The 16,603-nt window shown below is 44.9% G+C and overlaps 2 protein-coding genes across 3 annotated transcripts in view; one reads left to right on the forward strand and one right to left on the reverse strand.

Annotated features, from left to right (window-relative positions):
* NSMCE2 (NSE2 SUMO ligase component of SMC5/6 complex) overlaps nt 1–16,603 on the forward strand; it is a 778,548-nt gene that overhangs the window by 378,237 nt on the left and 383,708 nt on the right. The window lies entirely within an intron of this gene.
* On the reverse strand, nt 3,428–4,088 carry LOC147724663 (uncharacterized). The gene has a single exon (XM_086966206.1). It carries the CDS (start codon nt 4,071–4,073, stop codon nt 3,447–3,449), a length of 627 nt encoding a protein of 208 aa, XP_086822332.1. The 5' UTR covers nt 4,074–4,088; the 3' UTR covers nt 3,428–3,446.

A 16,603-nucleotide genomic window follows, 5' to 3' on the forward strand; every position in this document is an offset into this window, starting at 1 on the left:
ACATTTCAGTGGAATTTAATATGAAAAGATGCTGATTATATTCCTTTTTAAAGTAGGAGTTTGAAAACGATTAACCTTGCACTTTGCACCAGGCTTGTGAGGTGTACACAGCGCCACTCTGCCCGCCCACCTTCTCTATTTTTAGCAGTTAGTTTGTTGTGGGTTTAAAATTAGGGTAGAACAGTTAAGCAGGCTACTGGAATCCAAAAAGTAATGTTTGAAAGCAAAGGGCATAGCATCTAGTTTCAATACAGAATCCCTAAATCGCACTTCATTACTATGCACCTACGGTCCAGTTAGATGAACAAAAACAGAAAACTGTAAAAGTGCGTTCTTCATTCCCGATAAACACAATCTGGATTGTTGCCATTTCACAGTCATAAATTGTATTAATGAATTCTGAAAACCCACCAATGTGGGCAATAATGTGGATGTTCGAAAGGGTTGGTACTGCATGAAACTCCGAGGAATGCGTAAGTAATTTGCTTTAAAATATGCAAAACTAAGTATGAACTGATGCACTAGGACTGGGCACGGGAAGGTATCTCCTCATGTGGGCAAATGGTGTCTGTAGATAAGGAGTCTCTCTACCGGGATAAACGTGGTCCAGAAAATTAATAAATGAGGTATGATCAAATGAGTTTTTGAAATTGTTCGCCCCGCATAAAAAAGAGAAAAATGCTTATTTCCCCATCACCATGTTATAAAGATTTTTTCTCCAGGTGAAAATTCAACATCAATATTTTTTAGAAAAGGGAAGCCACTCAAAGATCCTTCATGTCAAAGGATACACTATTTAATAAAGCCATTTAACATTTCCACCTTGCCTCATTTGTTTGCGCATCAGTGGGATGGAAACTAAGATCAGTTTTCTAGTTTTAAATGTAGTTTTACCGGATGGCTTTGTCACTTTTTTGTTTAAAGATTTTACTGTTTGCTTATTTGACATAGTTGACAATGTGTTGCAACAACCGAGACCTTTGATTTATGTGTAGCTTATGTCATGGGAAAAATGCTTACATCACCTTCATGTTTATAGCTTCTAGACACGCACGGTGTAACAATAATCAGCATTTTGAAGTTTGTCATGATTCATTTGGTTTGCTCCACCACATGGTTAATGTTTAGTTTGCTTTGTTGGAGCTTACCACTGCAGTGGCTTTAAATCAATACTCGCCTCTGATATGTTTGAAATTGGCACTTAATTGATACAGGGTGCGCTTTGCCAAAGTGTGTTTTTCACATGAATGTTTTGCAGTGCAAAATCGAAAATAGTTTCTCAACAGCAGATCGAGTCTCTTAAAAGAAAGTATATTTCCACGATCTCATATGTGTAGACTTTTTTTTTTTATAAATGTCTTTATTAATGTGTTCCTCCAAATCAGCAGACCATGTACAGAAACAATCATACATCTCGTCCACCTCAGCCGAGGTGGTGAACGTTTCAACAATAAAACATGTCAGCGATTAAACCCAAGCTCGCATCTGCCGAGTTTTCTCAGTCTTCACGGTTCTCTTCTTTTTGATTAGCTTCATCATAACTCAACTGTAATTAAACTCCCCCCACCTCCCTTCCAGCCCCCCCCCCTCAAACGATCATATGTGTAGACTTACGCTTTTGTAGATTTAAACCGTTGTTGCAGCTTTTAAAAAAAAAAAATAGCGGAAGTCGCAGTTTACCGGGTGTATTGAAAGTTTAATTAAGGCTTTGCACATGCATGAGTTTACATTATTTACCTTTTCGCATTTTTAAATGCTTAGCAAATAAAGTGCATTAGTGCGTGCTTTTTTCCCACTCTCTAGAGAAAATATTAGTCCCTCTGGAGTATCCCTTTTCCTTAGATACCCTCCATCTTTGAGGTGTTCTCATTCCTAACCTGGATACAATGTCCCTGCAACCCTATCCATTTGCATTTGAAGGGTTTGTGAGCGTCGGCAGCACAATGCTGAGTTTGCGAATGTTTTCACACTCTTGCCTCGCATTTCTGGAACGCAGACTCCTCGCCAGTTGAAGCACTTTTACTCAACATCATGATGTCTACTTGCATATAAACTGTAAATTCTGTCACTATTAATTGCAAACTTGAATTTGTGACTTATAAATCGTGCGACTTGTGTGAATAAGTGGAAGTTAGATGCACAAATGGTTTTGCCAGCTGGGCATATTTCTTTTTGTGTGCATTACAGTACGTTTGTGTCAGAAGAAACAACCTTCCTTTGGGTGCAAAGCACAGCTGCGCACATGGACAAGTCTATTCTTCAGGCTGACATAACAAACAGTTTAAAGACTTAATACTTTTACTCAAAATTGTTGAACTATCCCAATTCCCAGGGTTCCCTGCTTTGTTCCCATAGCGTGTTACCCGCATTGTCGTATGGGTCTCTTCCTGGACTTGTTAGTAGCACAACATTTTGCAGGAACTTTATCCTGAACTGTTATGTTAAATTTGATTTATAAAGCGCGCGTACGCCCGTAGGCTTCATGGCGCTGTAGGAAGTTTTCCAGAAACACAACACAACAACAGAAGGACAGCCTGAAACATCTAAGGATAGGCTTCTCTAAAGAGCCAGGTCTTAAAGGCTTGTCTGAAGGCCAGAATATCCTCGTGTGACCTTAAAGAAGCTGGCAGGGAATTCCAGAGGGAGGCAGCAAGAAAGTGAAAGGAGCTGCCGCCTTGACGTTGTTTCCTAACAACAGGCACCGTGAGCAGGCTTTTATGACTGGAACGAAGGTTGCGAGAGGGGACATATCTAGCAAGCAAGTTGATGATAAATTTGGGGCCCTTTCCTTGTAGTGCCCTGAAGATAATGCAGCCGGTTTTAAAGGCCGCCCTCTGGGCTATCGGCAGCCAATGCAGACCTGCCAGGCCTGGCCTGATGGACTGCCATTTAGGAAGCCCACAGACCAGCCTGGCCGCCTGGTTTTGAACTAGCTGCAGCCTCTTGAGCTGCCCGGCTGGAAGACCCAAATATAAACTATTTGAGTAGTCCAGCCTAGACAGCACAAGGGCGATGGTCACCTGTATCAGGGCAGAGTGGGTTAGGAGATGGGCAATCTTTCTAATCTTGCGCAGCTGAAAAAAGCAGGCGGAGACAACTGTCCCTACCTGACTTTTCAAAGAGAGGTCTTCACTAAAGGTGACTCCAAGGCTCTTGACCGTGCGGGATTTGGAAGGGGGATTCCCCATCTCCGGAGGCCAAAATTGAGGTCCCCAACTATGAAGAAAAGGTAGTAGGGCTCAACCACTGGACTCATGCGCCCTACCTTACTTTAATACTAAAGGAATACAGGCAATTTGGTAATGTGAAAAGGTTTGGATCATTCACTAATCAGTTCTTAACAATCAGTTGACCCCCTGCCCCCGATCAAAAGCCTCCCCAGCTTCTCAAAACTATCAAAAATGGGATTCAGAAACTAAAACGCTCATCCATTGCTACAAAAACATTTAATTACGGCTATCTGCTGAACTTGACCTGGAGCGAGATCGTCTTTTAGACGGACGTGGAGATGGGGAAGAAGCAGGGGGATCAGAGTGGCTATTTTTCTGCAATGATTTCTTTTCAGGTGTGCGACTGCGAGAACGAGAACGGCTGGGAGATCGTGCAGGTCGAGGAGATCGTGCAGGTCGAGGAGACCGAGAACGGGGAGAACGGGGAGATCGAGGAGAACGGGCAGATCTAGATCGGGAGCGGGAACGTGAGGAGTTTGCAGATTTTGACTTGCTGCGAGATCTTGAATAGCTTCTTGAACGTGACCTGCTGTGCTTCTTACGATCTTCCACCAATTTAATTTTGCGCCCATTCAGATCGGTCCCATCCAGCTTGTCAATTGCAGACTTCATATCAGTATAGGAAGCAAATTCGACAACTCCTTCATTGCGGTTATTCCTGTGCGCATCCACGTAAGTCACTTCTCCTGCTTTTCTCATGAAATCCTTCAAGTCCTGCCAACTAACACGAGAAGAAAGGTTTTCCACAATAATCCTGTGTTCTGTACGAACTGGAGGTCCATATCTGGGAGCATTACTGCGGGACTGACGATAGCCGAATCTTGATGGGAACCTGCCACCCATTCCTCCACCACCACCTCCGCCACCGCCGCCACCACCACCACCTCCACCGCCGAAGCCACCTCTCCCTCTACGATTCCTGGCATGCTCAATCGTTACCCTTTCGCTGCATAGCTCTGACCTGGGGTAATCAAGAACATGGCACAGACCATCTTGATTTCAGTTCAACGACAAACCATAATTATCCATTTTCTACATATGGTCAACCATAAGGGACCATGCAGTAACCTTGTTTTTGGCCACGTTTGAAGGGGGCTGCGGTAGGAGGCACGCAATTTTAGAACAGTATATTGATTCAAATAATTCAAAGGTATGTTGATTCTAATGGATGTTTTAAGACCTAGTATCCCTGTCCTACTACTTTAAGGCTTCAATCCTAGTACTGGATAAAATCGAGTGCAGGCACTTACCCAGAGGAAATACAGTTGCTGTTCAGTGCAGAGTCTGTCTGTACCTTTTTAGGTCTCGGCATCGAGACCTATATCAGCCGAGTTGCTCCTCAAGGGAGATAGAGCGGTGCACGAGCCGACCAGGGTCTGTGGACGCGCTTCTGAAGGCACGCACACACACAGGCAGGCAGACACATACACAAACACGCGCGCACACACACACACACACACACGCACACACACACACGTGCCAAGCCCCCAAGCCCCACTTACCGCATCAGTGGCCTCAGCCGCCACTCCTTCTGCTGCCACCGGTCCTCTGGGCCGTCCACTCCGTGGGCTTCTCCGAAAGACATAAGTCCCGCCCCATGACAGCCGTGAGTGTGCACATTCCGAAACCGGAAGTTCGGGAGTGTTCCCGAAACCGGAAGTTCGGCTTGTTGTCCTTTTGAGACCCCGGTGGTCGCACACCTCCTGTCAGTTTCCCCCTACCTGTTGTCTCCCACTCCTCCCCGGTGTCCCCTACTCCCGGCTCTGTCATATGCCCCGCTCCCTTGCTCGGGAACATTCGGCGGAGCGTGTCGTCAGTGGTGGGACCCGCCCTGCGCAAGGCTTTATAAGACAGGCGGCGCTCACGCACAGCCTTTCCCGTACCGAAGCTCTCTACATTTTGCAGGTGAGGGGAAGTGACCGTTAAATAGAGGGATCAGATATTTTATCCGCAAGCGCGAAGGGCATCCTGTCAGGGCTCCAAGACTGGTTATTATGGGGAGGGATGATCGGTTACTTCTTATGCCTGCAGATACTGGTGGCAGGTATTGTGCCAGCTACTTTGCCCCGCCCCTTCCTTCAGTCTGAAGCTTAGGTGCTTCCCGGCGTTGTAAAATTACGAGATGTTGAAGAAGATGGTGAGGGGAGCTGACCGTGCAAAGATGAACGTCACTCGAATGGGTACCAGGTGTTAGCTGTCATGCTTTTCCCGCTATATGCTTTGCCTTTCATGACCTGCTGGTGCGTGAACGCCGTTGATTTGTCTTGGTGTTTTCGTAGTGAGTTGTTAACGGTAATGAATACCGGGGAAGTTCAGCACCTGCGTTTTTCTTCTTCTAGTGATCTAAGAAATTCTACCACCCCTCCCTCTTAGTCGCCCAACTCTTTAGTAAGTATGCATGTTTTCCCCCTGTTTGAGCTTTTCTTTTATCCCTAGAAATAACACCGTTTACCTTTTTGTGGTTGTGGTTAGCGTTCTACCCTTGCGTGAAAAAGCTGCAAACTTCAACATTCAAATGTTGCTTATATTTTATCCCACATATTTCTTTCAAACCTCGTGGGAGCCTTCGGTCCAATTTATTGCGATATTTTCTCTCTTAGTGGCTACTTGTGTGTATTTCCATCTACTGTATCCGGCTTCCACTTTTAAATAAAAATTGTGTGATTGTGAACTTTGGATATGCTTTAGGGCAGCATCAACTATTATTCTTCACCATGGGTATAACATATTGCTGCTCTTTAGTTTTTGAGACCTGCATATTTTTCCATTGGAGTACCCATAACGAAGTCTTGAAGTCTTAGGTACTGATGCATTGGGAACCGTCAGAGATTAAACATACTGAAATTGCGCAACAATGCACCTGTTATGTTTGGTGGTAAAAAAGATAATTACGATATCGACTCCTGCAGTTTGAATAATTGAGGCTTCTCTCCATATGTGTTGTTTAGCCATTGGACAGTTAACACGTTTGAAAGGGATGACACTTTTTCCATTTTTGTGGTCCGGCTTGCTAGCGCAGCTGTTGTCAGACAGTTATGTCGAGACTCACTAGAAGAGTGGCTTTGGCTTCACCCACATATTGGGAGTCAAGTATACACGTTTAGAATAAGCAGAACTTCTGTGCTTCTACGAAAAACGTCTTTGGCCTCCACACAGCTGTGATATCCAGCTGCCTGAGCTTGGACCTGCACGTACATACCTATCGTTCTAATGTTATTAAAATGTCTTGGGTAACTAGATAATTTACTTTACTTTCGTTCCTCTGGCAGCATGGGGCCGATGGGAGAAGGGTGGTTATTAAGGTATATGGATTTTTAGGTTTGGCTTGACTGCATTCATAAGCCTGACCTATGGGCATTGCCAGTACTTGTTTTACATAGGAAAAGCAAAACTAAGTCCCAGAGTGCAAAGTGCTATAAGTAAAAAGAAACAAAAAAAATGAAAAACTGGACGGGCTAAAGGTGTCCTGCGAGACAGGCAGCCACTGTGGAGGTTTGCAGAATATTACATGCTCTAACCAAAAGTCAGTGGTCTGTAACTCATTAAAGGAGATCACGAAATTGCACTGACCATCATGTTATGTTATTATACCCTCACTTTTTAAAGGCACTGCAATTAACCATTAAAGGGTACATTTTTAAAGACACATTTCAAACATATGCTTTTTACTTTTTAACAAACGTGGCTAAATTTGTGTAGTGTCTTGCTGACTTTCTCTTTGTGTACCTTTCACTTACACTTTGCACTTTAATGGACTTGATTTTCTAAATAAAGTACTCCTTACCTTACCTCATTACAGGAGATGATGTGTTCATGCTTGTTCCAGGATGTTTAAAATTAACATCTGGGCCTTTGCAGTAATGATGGGGGGGAGGCGGTTTATTGATTGATTGATTAGTGCTGGCTACCCAAGAGTCTCTAGGCGCCTCGGGATGTCAGTGGGGCTTTTTGTTTCTCCAAAAGTGAAACTGGGGTCAAGGGGCCCAGCTACAAAGCCATGTGCGCGCGTCCGCCGTCATTACTTCATCTCTTATAACTGTCATGGACTCCAGCCTTGGTCCACAAAGGCTAGGTCCGTGCCAGATATTCAGCGTATCCCACGACACAAATTCATATGCAGTGGTTATCCTGAAAAAATGGCTTTGCAGCTTCGTTGCTGGGCCCTCTTCATGCGACCCCCTCCCCCCACCGCCCCTCTCACCCCCACCCCCTTGTAGTGAAATATTTTCAGGCTCTCGGACTGCAGTCTTGGGGTTATCTTAACATCTCTCCCAATGAGCACATTACCATGCTGCTTCTAATCGCTAGAGTCCTGCCTTTTTTGACGAGTTACACCCCTCTCTTGCATACCAGTGTCCTAGCGCTAGTCTATATGCTGTCTTTATGCACACTCACATAATGCAATCTCCTATTATCGATTCATAACAAGGTGCGCTGTGTCCATACTGCGTTTTTCATTCTGTCAACCTGAAAAGGCTCAGGTGTCACCCAAATGTGGTGTGTACTATATTCAGCGGGTCAAAGGGAAATATAGAAGTGCAGGTACTCACTATCTAAAGTACCTGTGTACTCCTAAAGAGTAGATGTATTTCTGAAGTGCTGAGAAGTGCAGGAACTCTTCATTTCAAATTAAAGAAGTGCAGGTACTCAGGACTGAAGACTGACTACCTGCCTGCTAAAAGTACTGACCATGTACAGCTTCAAATAAATAAAGAAAATAAATATTGGTACAGCAGTGGTACAGCAGTGAATCTGATGAATACCTTCATCATCATATCTCTTTATTCGATTATTTAACAACAATCATGGAAAGGGGCGACCACTCGGTCCCCCCGAACGTATGGCGGAGTGCCTCGATCCCCCCGGGAAGCCATTTTTGGGCGGGAGGCGCGTCTCGGCTGGTATGCCCGAAGCGGCGTAGCCGGGGCGCGCTTTTTCCCGCCCTAGAGTGGGCTGGCCTAGACACCGACGTAGCCAGCCCCGCCCTAGGGGCAGGCAGGGGCGGGTTTTCGCCCGCCCTGAAGACGGATAAAAAGAGACGCAAGACCAGAAGACGTCCTCTTGTTCTTGTGCTCCGAAGCTGCACCTCCTCGCTACACGTGAGCTCGGGACAGAACGAAGAGCCAATTTTGACCCACCCACCAGCCCCTGAGGACAGCAAGTTGTTGTGCAATAAAGTGAATTTATAAGTATGTTTTTTCCATTTCGTTTACAGGCTGTGAAAGTATCAGTTTGTTGTTGATCATAATAAAGTATGGTGAATATCGTGTAGGTTGTTATGATTAAAATGATTTGATGTAGTGTTGCATTTTAAGCATGTTCTTTCGGTCGTAGCGACCAATGTTTTCATAGGTTTGAATAAGAATTGTCGTATTTATTTTTGGTAGGCGGTAAGGTCATGATCGGTGAGCACTAATTGGTAGATCCCTATGAGTGGGCGTCACCCAACACGGATGGGAGCGCTCGGGAGAGGTGGCCATTGGCCCCTCAATGGGGAGGCGGTCCCGTCTAAAGGCGGGTCGCCGGAAGTAAAGGAAAGGCGGTCAAGGCCCCTTCCTTTGTAGGAGGGGTTACAGCCCCCTCCTGGGGAATTTCCCGGGGCCAGTGTCATCTGCGACGGCAGATGCGGTAAGTTGTGTGGGGTGGGGGGAGGTCCACGATACCTTCTAGATACCACACACAAGTCTTCGAACGACCTTTAAATGGCGTCGAGTCTTAAGTGCCCCCGTCAAGTCAAGGGAAATTGTTAGTAGTTGCACTTGAGGTAAGCCTCTGTGCTGTCGCCCCTCCCAAGTGGGAGGGGTAAGTCTGGTTAGGGATCTTGACACCGGTTATGACCTTGCCGTTGGCCCTTAAACGTTAGGATGTACAATTTCAGTGTTTCTAGAGAATGTTTTGTAGGATGCTAGTTCGGCTAGGAGAACCTCTGTATTAGAGAATATGTTAAGATTAGCCAAACATCGCAATGTGATAATGAAATTGTACATAAAATGAAACGTTTAATGTTTTAATTTTTGTTTTAATAAATACGGCCGGGAGGGTCACTCCCTCCCACATCCAAAAACTTTAAGAACTGTTTCCGGTTTCCCTCCTTTTGGGGATTGTGTTGAGAGGGGGTGGCGGGTATCTCAGCCATATAAAAGAACAATAGTAACGAGACGCTTCATAAAATCATCAAAAATCTATATACAGCGATACACAATCATAACATTTCCTAACCATCAGACAACAGGTTACGCTAAAAAGTAGTCTAAAACTTAATTAAGTTGCACCAGCGCAGAGCACTTTTTAAAAATCCTCCAACGGAATGGCAAACAGCCTGCTCATATCTCATTCAGAGAAAATAAAATGCCGTTCTGTATTAGCAAAATCCATTTAAGAATAAACAGTAAGTGCCTGCTCTAGAAAGGCAGCAAAAAAAATCCCCCTTCTTTTAAATACAATATTTCAGCAGCAGCACCCGTCAGTCCGGTGAGTAATTCCATATATTTCACCAACGACTGTTTATTGTCGAGGGCTTTCGTAGTTAACCTAAAGCATTCTGGGTGTTGTAGTCTTGGTTTACTTCAATTGAGCAGGTTAGACTAGCCCCTGAGAGCACTGATGTCTAATGTTGAGAGTCCAGGGTTAGTAACCTAACCCTGTTCCTCTAGGGCCTGCTATAGAGGGCTTGGGAGCCCCCATATTACAAGTGTGCTGCTAGAATCTGTTACAATCCCCACCTAGAAGAAATACCCTTACTACATGGTGACTTTATTTATCCAGGCAATCATTCCACCCATTTCTATGTTTACGCAATGGAAATGGAAAATAACAGAGAAATGGTCTCTGTGACTGGTATTACCAAGCAGTGACTTCTATGTGCCAACACATTTTCCTATAGACACAGAATGGGTACAATCCTTTGATACATCATGGCCGATATTTCGATTTCTACACTGTCTGGTCCGTTCAAATTCTTCATGTTTTTAACAGGACGGACCTGCACGTGCGAAAACTGGTATTGGAAGCTTAATTAGAAGAAAATCTGTCATCTCGAAATTGTGAAAAAGAAAGTTTGCGGATAGTTTAACAGTTACCGGGGCGCTTGCAATAAGAGCTGTGTGTGTGTGGGGCTCTGTGTGTGTGTGTGTGTGGGGCTCTGTGTGTGTGTGTGTCGGGGGGGGCTCTGTGTGGGTGTGTGTGTGTGGCTCTCTGTGTGTGTGTGGGGCTGTGTGTGAGTGTGGGGGGCTCTCTGTGGGTGTGTGAGTGGGTGCAAATGCAATAGGCATCGCATTTGGGAGAGATTAAGCTATTGACATTGTAAATGACAATGCCATTTATTTATCTGTTTTCAAAACCAACACATAAATAAAAATGTTGTCATTTACAATGCCAATAGCTCTAACTTTGGCAAAGGCGAGACCGTTGCATTGTAAATGCTTGTTCTGATTATCTTGTGTTGTAATAGGGAATGACATGCACAAAGTACAAAACTTTACCGCGCTGTTTTTGCTTTGTAAATTTCTGCTGATATTACCGGCAAAAAAGATCTAGTACCTCTATAAAATACTTGGTAAAGGAAACCTGCCAAAAGAATTTGACAAATTGGTATATTTCGATTTCTGTCTTTTAATGATTTAGTAATCCATAGTTATTTAAATGACCCAGTTTAAGTCCTACTTCTTATGTACCGGAATGTTATAGACATTGTTTAGCAGCTCACAATTGAAATCTGTAGGTTTTGAGATTGGATTTGGAAGAGGTGTAGCGCAGCAGCCAGGGTGCCTGACTCTGGACCAGGGGGTTCACTGTTCGATTCCCGGTGCCGGCGGCAGATTAGCCCAGCACCATGTGACTCGCTTAAACTTCCCGACGGCCCCCAGCGCCGGGACACCTTTCCGGAGGTAGTTTTGCTCTTCAAAAATGCTGGTATTTCATTTCATTGCATGCTTATGATGGATTGCAGGGCTATTTTAAAAATGCCCACCAGACCGCGAGTCTAGAATCCTGCTGCAGTGCCCTCTTCACTCGTCTGCTTGTGTGTCTGACTGTCTCATGCTATGTATGGCTGATGCCTGGTAGATCTCATGTTATTTGAGAACATTCCGTAGTACCACCTTTTCCCTTCCCTTGGAAATTGAGGTGCCTGGAGATTGCTAGAAAAGTCCCAGGTACATTACCCATTTATATATATATATTTTTTTAAAAGTCCACCACATTTTCCCTTCCCTGAGTGGGGGCGATTGGGCCTTCCTCAGGGAGCCCAGTTGTCCCAAGTGAAGGAAAAACATAAAAATAATATATGGCTCCTTGGAGAGGTTGTCTCATGCCTGGCAGGCGAAAGCCCCTGCACCCGCCCAAAAAAACATGACATCTCTGGTGTCTTAGGCTAAGGGATAACTTTTTGTGGGTCGCAGTGTGTTTGCATAGTGCCGGCTTTACTGATTGATGGTAGAGGTACAGGCTTATTCGACTATGCCGTATGTGGCTGCGTTAGTGTCATGACACATATAAGTGTATGTGTATGCATGATGACATGAATGCTTAAACGTCATTGTGAGGTTTTTTTTATGCTGAACAACATCAGCAAAAAATAAACATTTGGCAAAGACAGTAGATAATTTGCAGCCAAAAGGTAACACCCATCTGCGTTTGTTCATTGGTGGCTCCTCCACTATGGTGGAGGAGCATCACTCCACCTGCCAGCAGCCAAAAAAAATGAAAAAGAAAACCATAATAAACCCTTGTTTATTATTTTTTGTTGTTGTTGTTGCGCTATTGGCCAGGCCAGGGGGATGACAGGCTGGTGGAGGAGTGGTTGCACTGCTATTCAGTGCTTATGACAGTCTGGTCAGCCTTCTCAGGCCAGCCAACTGTCATGCGCACTGAAGCTCTCTCCAACCCGCGCTGCGTTGCTGGATTGGAGAGAACAGGGACAAGCTCCCAGTCTAACTGGAAGCGCAAATCACCGGTGCTCAGGCCAATCCTGACGCTGATTTCAGCAGCATTAAAAAAGCATCGTCAGGATTGGCAGCAGTGGACTCTGGGAGCCTGTGCCTGCAATGGAGAGGAGGTGATGTGACAGGTGTTTTTTAATTTGTCTTGTCATCTGTTCATCCAACAACCCCAGCCTTGCCGCTCTATCGACACACCAGCCGTTACTGCGTTTATCACTTTTTTTTTCATTAATGCAATCACGGTTGTCAGGGCCGGCGCTAGCCATGGGCAGTGTGTGTAGCTGCCCAGGGCCTCGCGCTCTGCTGCAAGACCGGGGGCCCCCACCCCTTCACTGTGAAAGGCCACACTTTCACAGATTGCCCATCTGCTCCTGCTGGGCCCCTACCCGCACAATCACAATACAATACACATGCAAGGCTGAAGTCGACCTTGCTGATCAAGGCGTGTTGGCATTCCTGGGGGTGCAGGGGTGGGGGGGAAGGCAGAGCAGCTGGCCAGCAACACAGTGTCAGGGGCGGGGGAACACCTGTGTTAAGTACCGGCCATTCCCTTTCTGCATTTTGTTGCCAGGTGACAGAAGGCCCCTTTGTTTCCAGGACCAGTCAGACACAGGTAAGGGAGGTGGGTGGGGGAGGAGGGAGCAGCCAGATCAACTGGCTTTTGTTAACTTAATGTATGTTGAACTGCCAGTGCTAGGGCAGTGTTTTACGAAATGACTCGATGCTTCAAAGGCCCTGGGAAGGGGGCCCCCTTTCCCTGGGCCTCTAAGCACTATAGAAAGCTGCAAGGTCCAGGTGTGGAGGCCCCTTTCCTTGGGCCTTGTAGCCAGTACTCCTTTATTTGTTCTCCAGTGAAATGAATCCAAAAAATAAAAACTGTTGCTGGAAAGGTCGTCTTTTTTGTTAACATTTTTCACTTCCAACCTGCAGCATTGGGATGGAGGGAAATAAAAGGTTCAAAATGTAAAAAATAACTAAAGCAAGACAGAGTGGGTCGAAAAGGGGCCAGATTGATTTTATTCACACCCAAAACACATTAGTGCCACTTTACAGAGTTTGCCAGTGAAGCACTACTTTTGTTTTCTTGTCTTTCTCTGAACAGCATTTTTTCCCCGGGTTTGGAAGTGCACCATTCCTGGATGTACTGCAATACTTGCTTGATGGGCGGATTGGAAAACAAAATGCATGCCAAGGCTCTATATTCACGAATGTGGTCTTTTTGAACTATATTGCTTACGTTTTGTAAGGATATAAGCAGTGGGCATTGAAACTGGCCCCTTCCAGCCCTGTAGTCATGGCCTTAATTTTTCATGCAAAAGCACTCATTGATTTCTGAATAATAAGTGCAAAAGGGTTAAGGTAACCATGTTGTTCCTGCTTACATTTCACATGCTTTTAATGAATCTTACATTCTTTATAAGTATTTGCTTTTTCCAGGATGTTGTCACTTTTTTTTAGCAGCATAGTGCTCTTGTCTAGTGCCTAGTTTGAATTGGGTCGCCTCCAGGTGTTTATAGCGGGGCACAATTGGATTTGTAGTTGAAGGCAGTGCGAGTTTCTCCCAGTGGGGCAGTATGGTGTTCAGTGAGGGAGAGGATGTGGCACTATGGTCAGAGCTGCCAAATTTGGAACTGGGGAACCAGGTTCAGCCTTCATGACCAGTCCGCCAGACCACTCTCCTAAGAGCGCACATTTAGTAGGCCCTGAAAGACCTTCGAAGAATGGTGTCTGAGCACCAGCAGGTGGACCATAGCGGTGGCAAGCGTGGGTTAAACTTGAAGGCCTGTCCATTACAACCCTTATTGAAGCTCAACTTGAGTCTTTTGGTCAGGCCTTCGAAGCAGCACACCCTAGTGACTCTGTCATTGAATTCATAGGAACCTTGAGCAGGAAGGCTCTAAGGCGGTTCGACCTATGAGATCGCACTGAGTGCTGACTTCGGGTGGGGGCGTCATGTTTGCGAGTATATTATGTTTCTAAAACCACTTGTTGCCTCCTTCCTGGCCTCCAACAATTTTGGCCACAATAAAAATGTCATGAATACTCCGATGATTAATGTTCTTCCTAGAGAGACATGGAGTTTTGTCAAGTGGAAGTTTTGACTTGTTTAAAAGGTAGCGCAGAGGGTTAATGTGCCTGCTGCAAAGAACATGTACCATGCAGATCACTAAATCCACATAATTTAAATAGGCCAATGGGTTACTGCTTTTGTCAGAGATATGCTATTGTTACTTGCAGTTTATAAGTCAAAATCCTAACATTGAACAATGAGCTATTAACTGTCATCTAAGAGCTGCATGCAAACTGCAAGGTATAAATTACAGCGTTATGGTTTTTCCCCAGTCTTTGATTATCCCAATGTTGCAAAAAGGGTTAATTTGGACAGAAATCCATTCTAGTTATTAAATAGAAGCCTGAACCATGGTATTGCATTCTAAATTCAGAGTTTGTGTTTTTCCAGATCAATCACTAATACACCATACTGCCTACTAGTATGATTGTAATGTGACTCCTACTCCTTTGTCTTATGTACCATTACCTATTGTGATTTACACACGTAGGATTGATTGTCTCCATGTAATGTGTGATATAAAGTTCTCTGACACCCTACACTGGTATCAGTGGTGCTGTAAATCAAATTAAATGCATCTGAGCGAGAATGTGGTTATGGAGACTTGAGACAATTGATAAAAGTTGTGTCTGCTCTATAAAAAAAATATTATGTTCTAGTATGTACCATCACTGAAAGGCAGATTACCAGACCTCCCATCGGTCTGCCAGAACAGGAAGGAGAAGCAGCAATATGAAAAGTCTTATAACCATTTAAAAGTAAAGGTGTTATGAACCTAGTTTCTTGAAGTCAAGCAATTCCAAAAGGCTCTAATAAATCGACCTACTGAGTGTTTGTGCATTTAGTCTTGAGGCCTGTTATATTCCAAAAAGAAGCGCCATCTTCTTGGCCGTGCATTTTGATGGATTTGAGGGACCCTGGGATGAAATTTCTGCACCACAAGGATTGAAGGCGAGATTACAGGTGCACCCCATCAAATACTTAGAAGTCCCACAGGGCACTTCCATGCTACTCGCACAGGTCTCATTGAGTAGCACCTGTTGTATAGGCAGGACAGTACCTTTGGGTTCAGTGCTTCCTATAGCCAACATTAAGCGCTCATCGCTTGTTTTACCCAGTATTAAACTGGATTAATCATTTGAGATCCCTGGTAAAGAATGCAAGTGCAGATTTCATGCTTTGCAGGTCTCCCATGAATACAGGGGGCCCCATATTACCATCCTGCGGGACGAAGGCGAAGGCGACAATTTGCTAGGATCGGCCATTGGTATAAACGCTGGTGACTTACAAGTGCTCATAGTTGTTACTTTGCTGTTCTGCACCAGCCGTTCTTCTGAGAACTGACTCAGGGATAAAGCAGGTTAGGTAGGCTCAAGTGCAGCGGGGTGGGAGAACACAGGGGAGTCTGAAATACAGCCTCAATACCCCAGTCAAAGAATTTGTCCCTGTGTTCCTAGACCTGGTTGGCAATTACCTGAGTGGATCAGGACATCACAGTTCTGTCACGTGGGTTTGACCTAAACTCCACAAATTCAAGAAAGTTTGATGTTATATGTTTCAAGCCCTCTAAAGCGCTGATCAGTTTGAATATAGCGCTCCTATTAAGTATAGCATAACTGCTTTTGGACATGTAACAAGTAATCAGCAATACGAGAACAGCTATGCACCTCTGAGCCGTCTGATGTAACTGCACCAGTATTCAAAACAGTGGCCCCTGTGTGGGTGTCCGGTTCCTTAAAGGTGAAGTAGACCAAATTTGCATGCTCGTCCCGCGACTCCTGGGACAGGGGTGATAGTAACAAAGCACCTGTACCATGGGGTGTTAAAGATCCTGTTGCAAAGCCTTTGGGGTGATCAACTTGATGATGGTCTAATTGGTGGATGTATAAAGCTGCTTCCTCCATGTTGGCATGATTATCAACTAGCTGGGTGTTTAATGCTGCACCCTCAATAGGAATGGTGGTTAAATCACCGGGTTTAATCAGAAACAAGGGGGGCGCTGTTGGTTTTACCAAAGAATAATACCCAGAATTAGTTGATGAATAAGGATGGATAGATGAACTAAACTGGAAAGTATCCTGTAGAGTTGACTCCGGTTTGCAGATGTCCGCCGGACTTGAAGTAAGGTTGCCTTTGAGGCAACAATTGACTGGAAATGGGGTAGGACACTATTCCCTTTGGTAGCATGTTCCCTGTCTGAGGGGGGTTGAAATGTCCGATATTATGGGCTGAACAATGGGGCTGAATGTTTTCCGGGCAGCTATGTCCGAATTAGCCCTAAGAAGGCTAGCTTGGATACCCTGATTCTTTCTCATCTTCCTCTGTCATTTTCTCTCCCTTTTTTAAAGCAACTTTGAGGTGCA

The sequence above is a fragment of the Lissotriton vulgaris genome, chromosome 4_1 (assembly GCF_964263255.1).
Source record: "Lissotriton vulgaris chromosome 4_1, aLisVul1.2, whole genome shotgun sequence".
Classification (NCBI taxonomy): domain Eukaryota; kingdom Metazoa; phylum Chordata; class Amphibia; order Caudata; family Salamandridae; genus Lissotriton; species Lissotriton vulgaris.

Coding starts and splice junctions, on each gene's coding strand:
- LOC147724663 (XM_086966206.1), bottom strand. CDS start 4,073: ATGGGTGGCAGGTTCCCATCAAGATTCGGCTATCGTCAGTCCCGCAGT.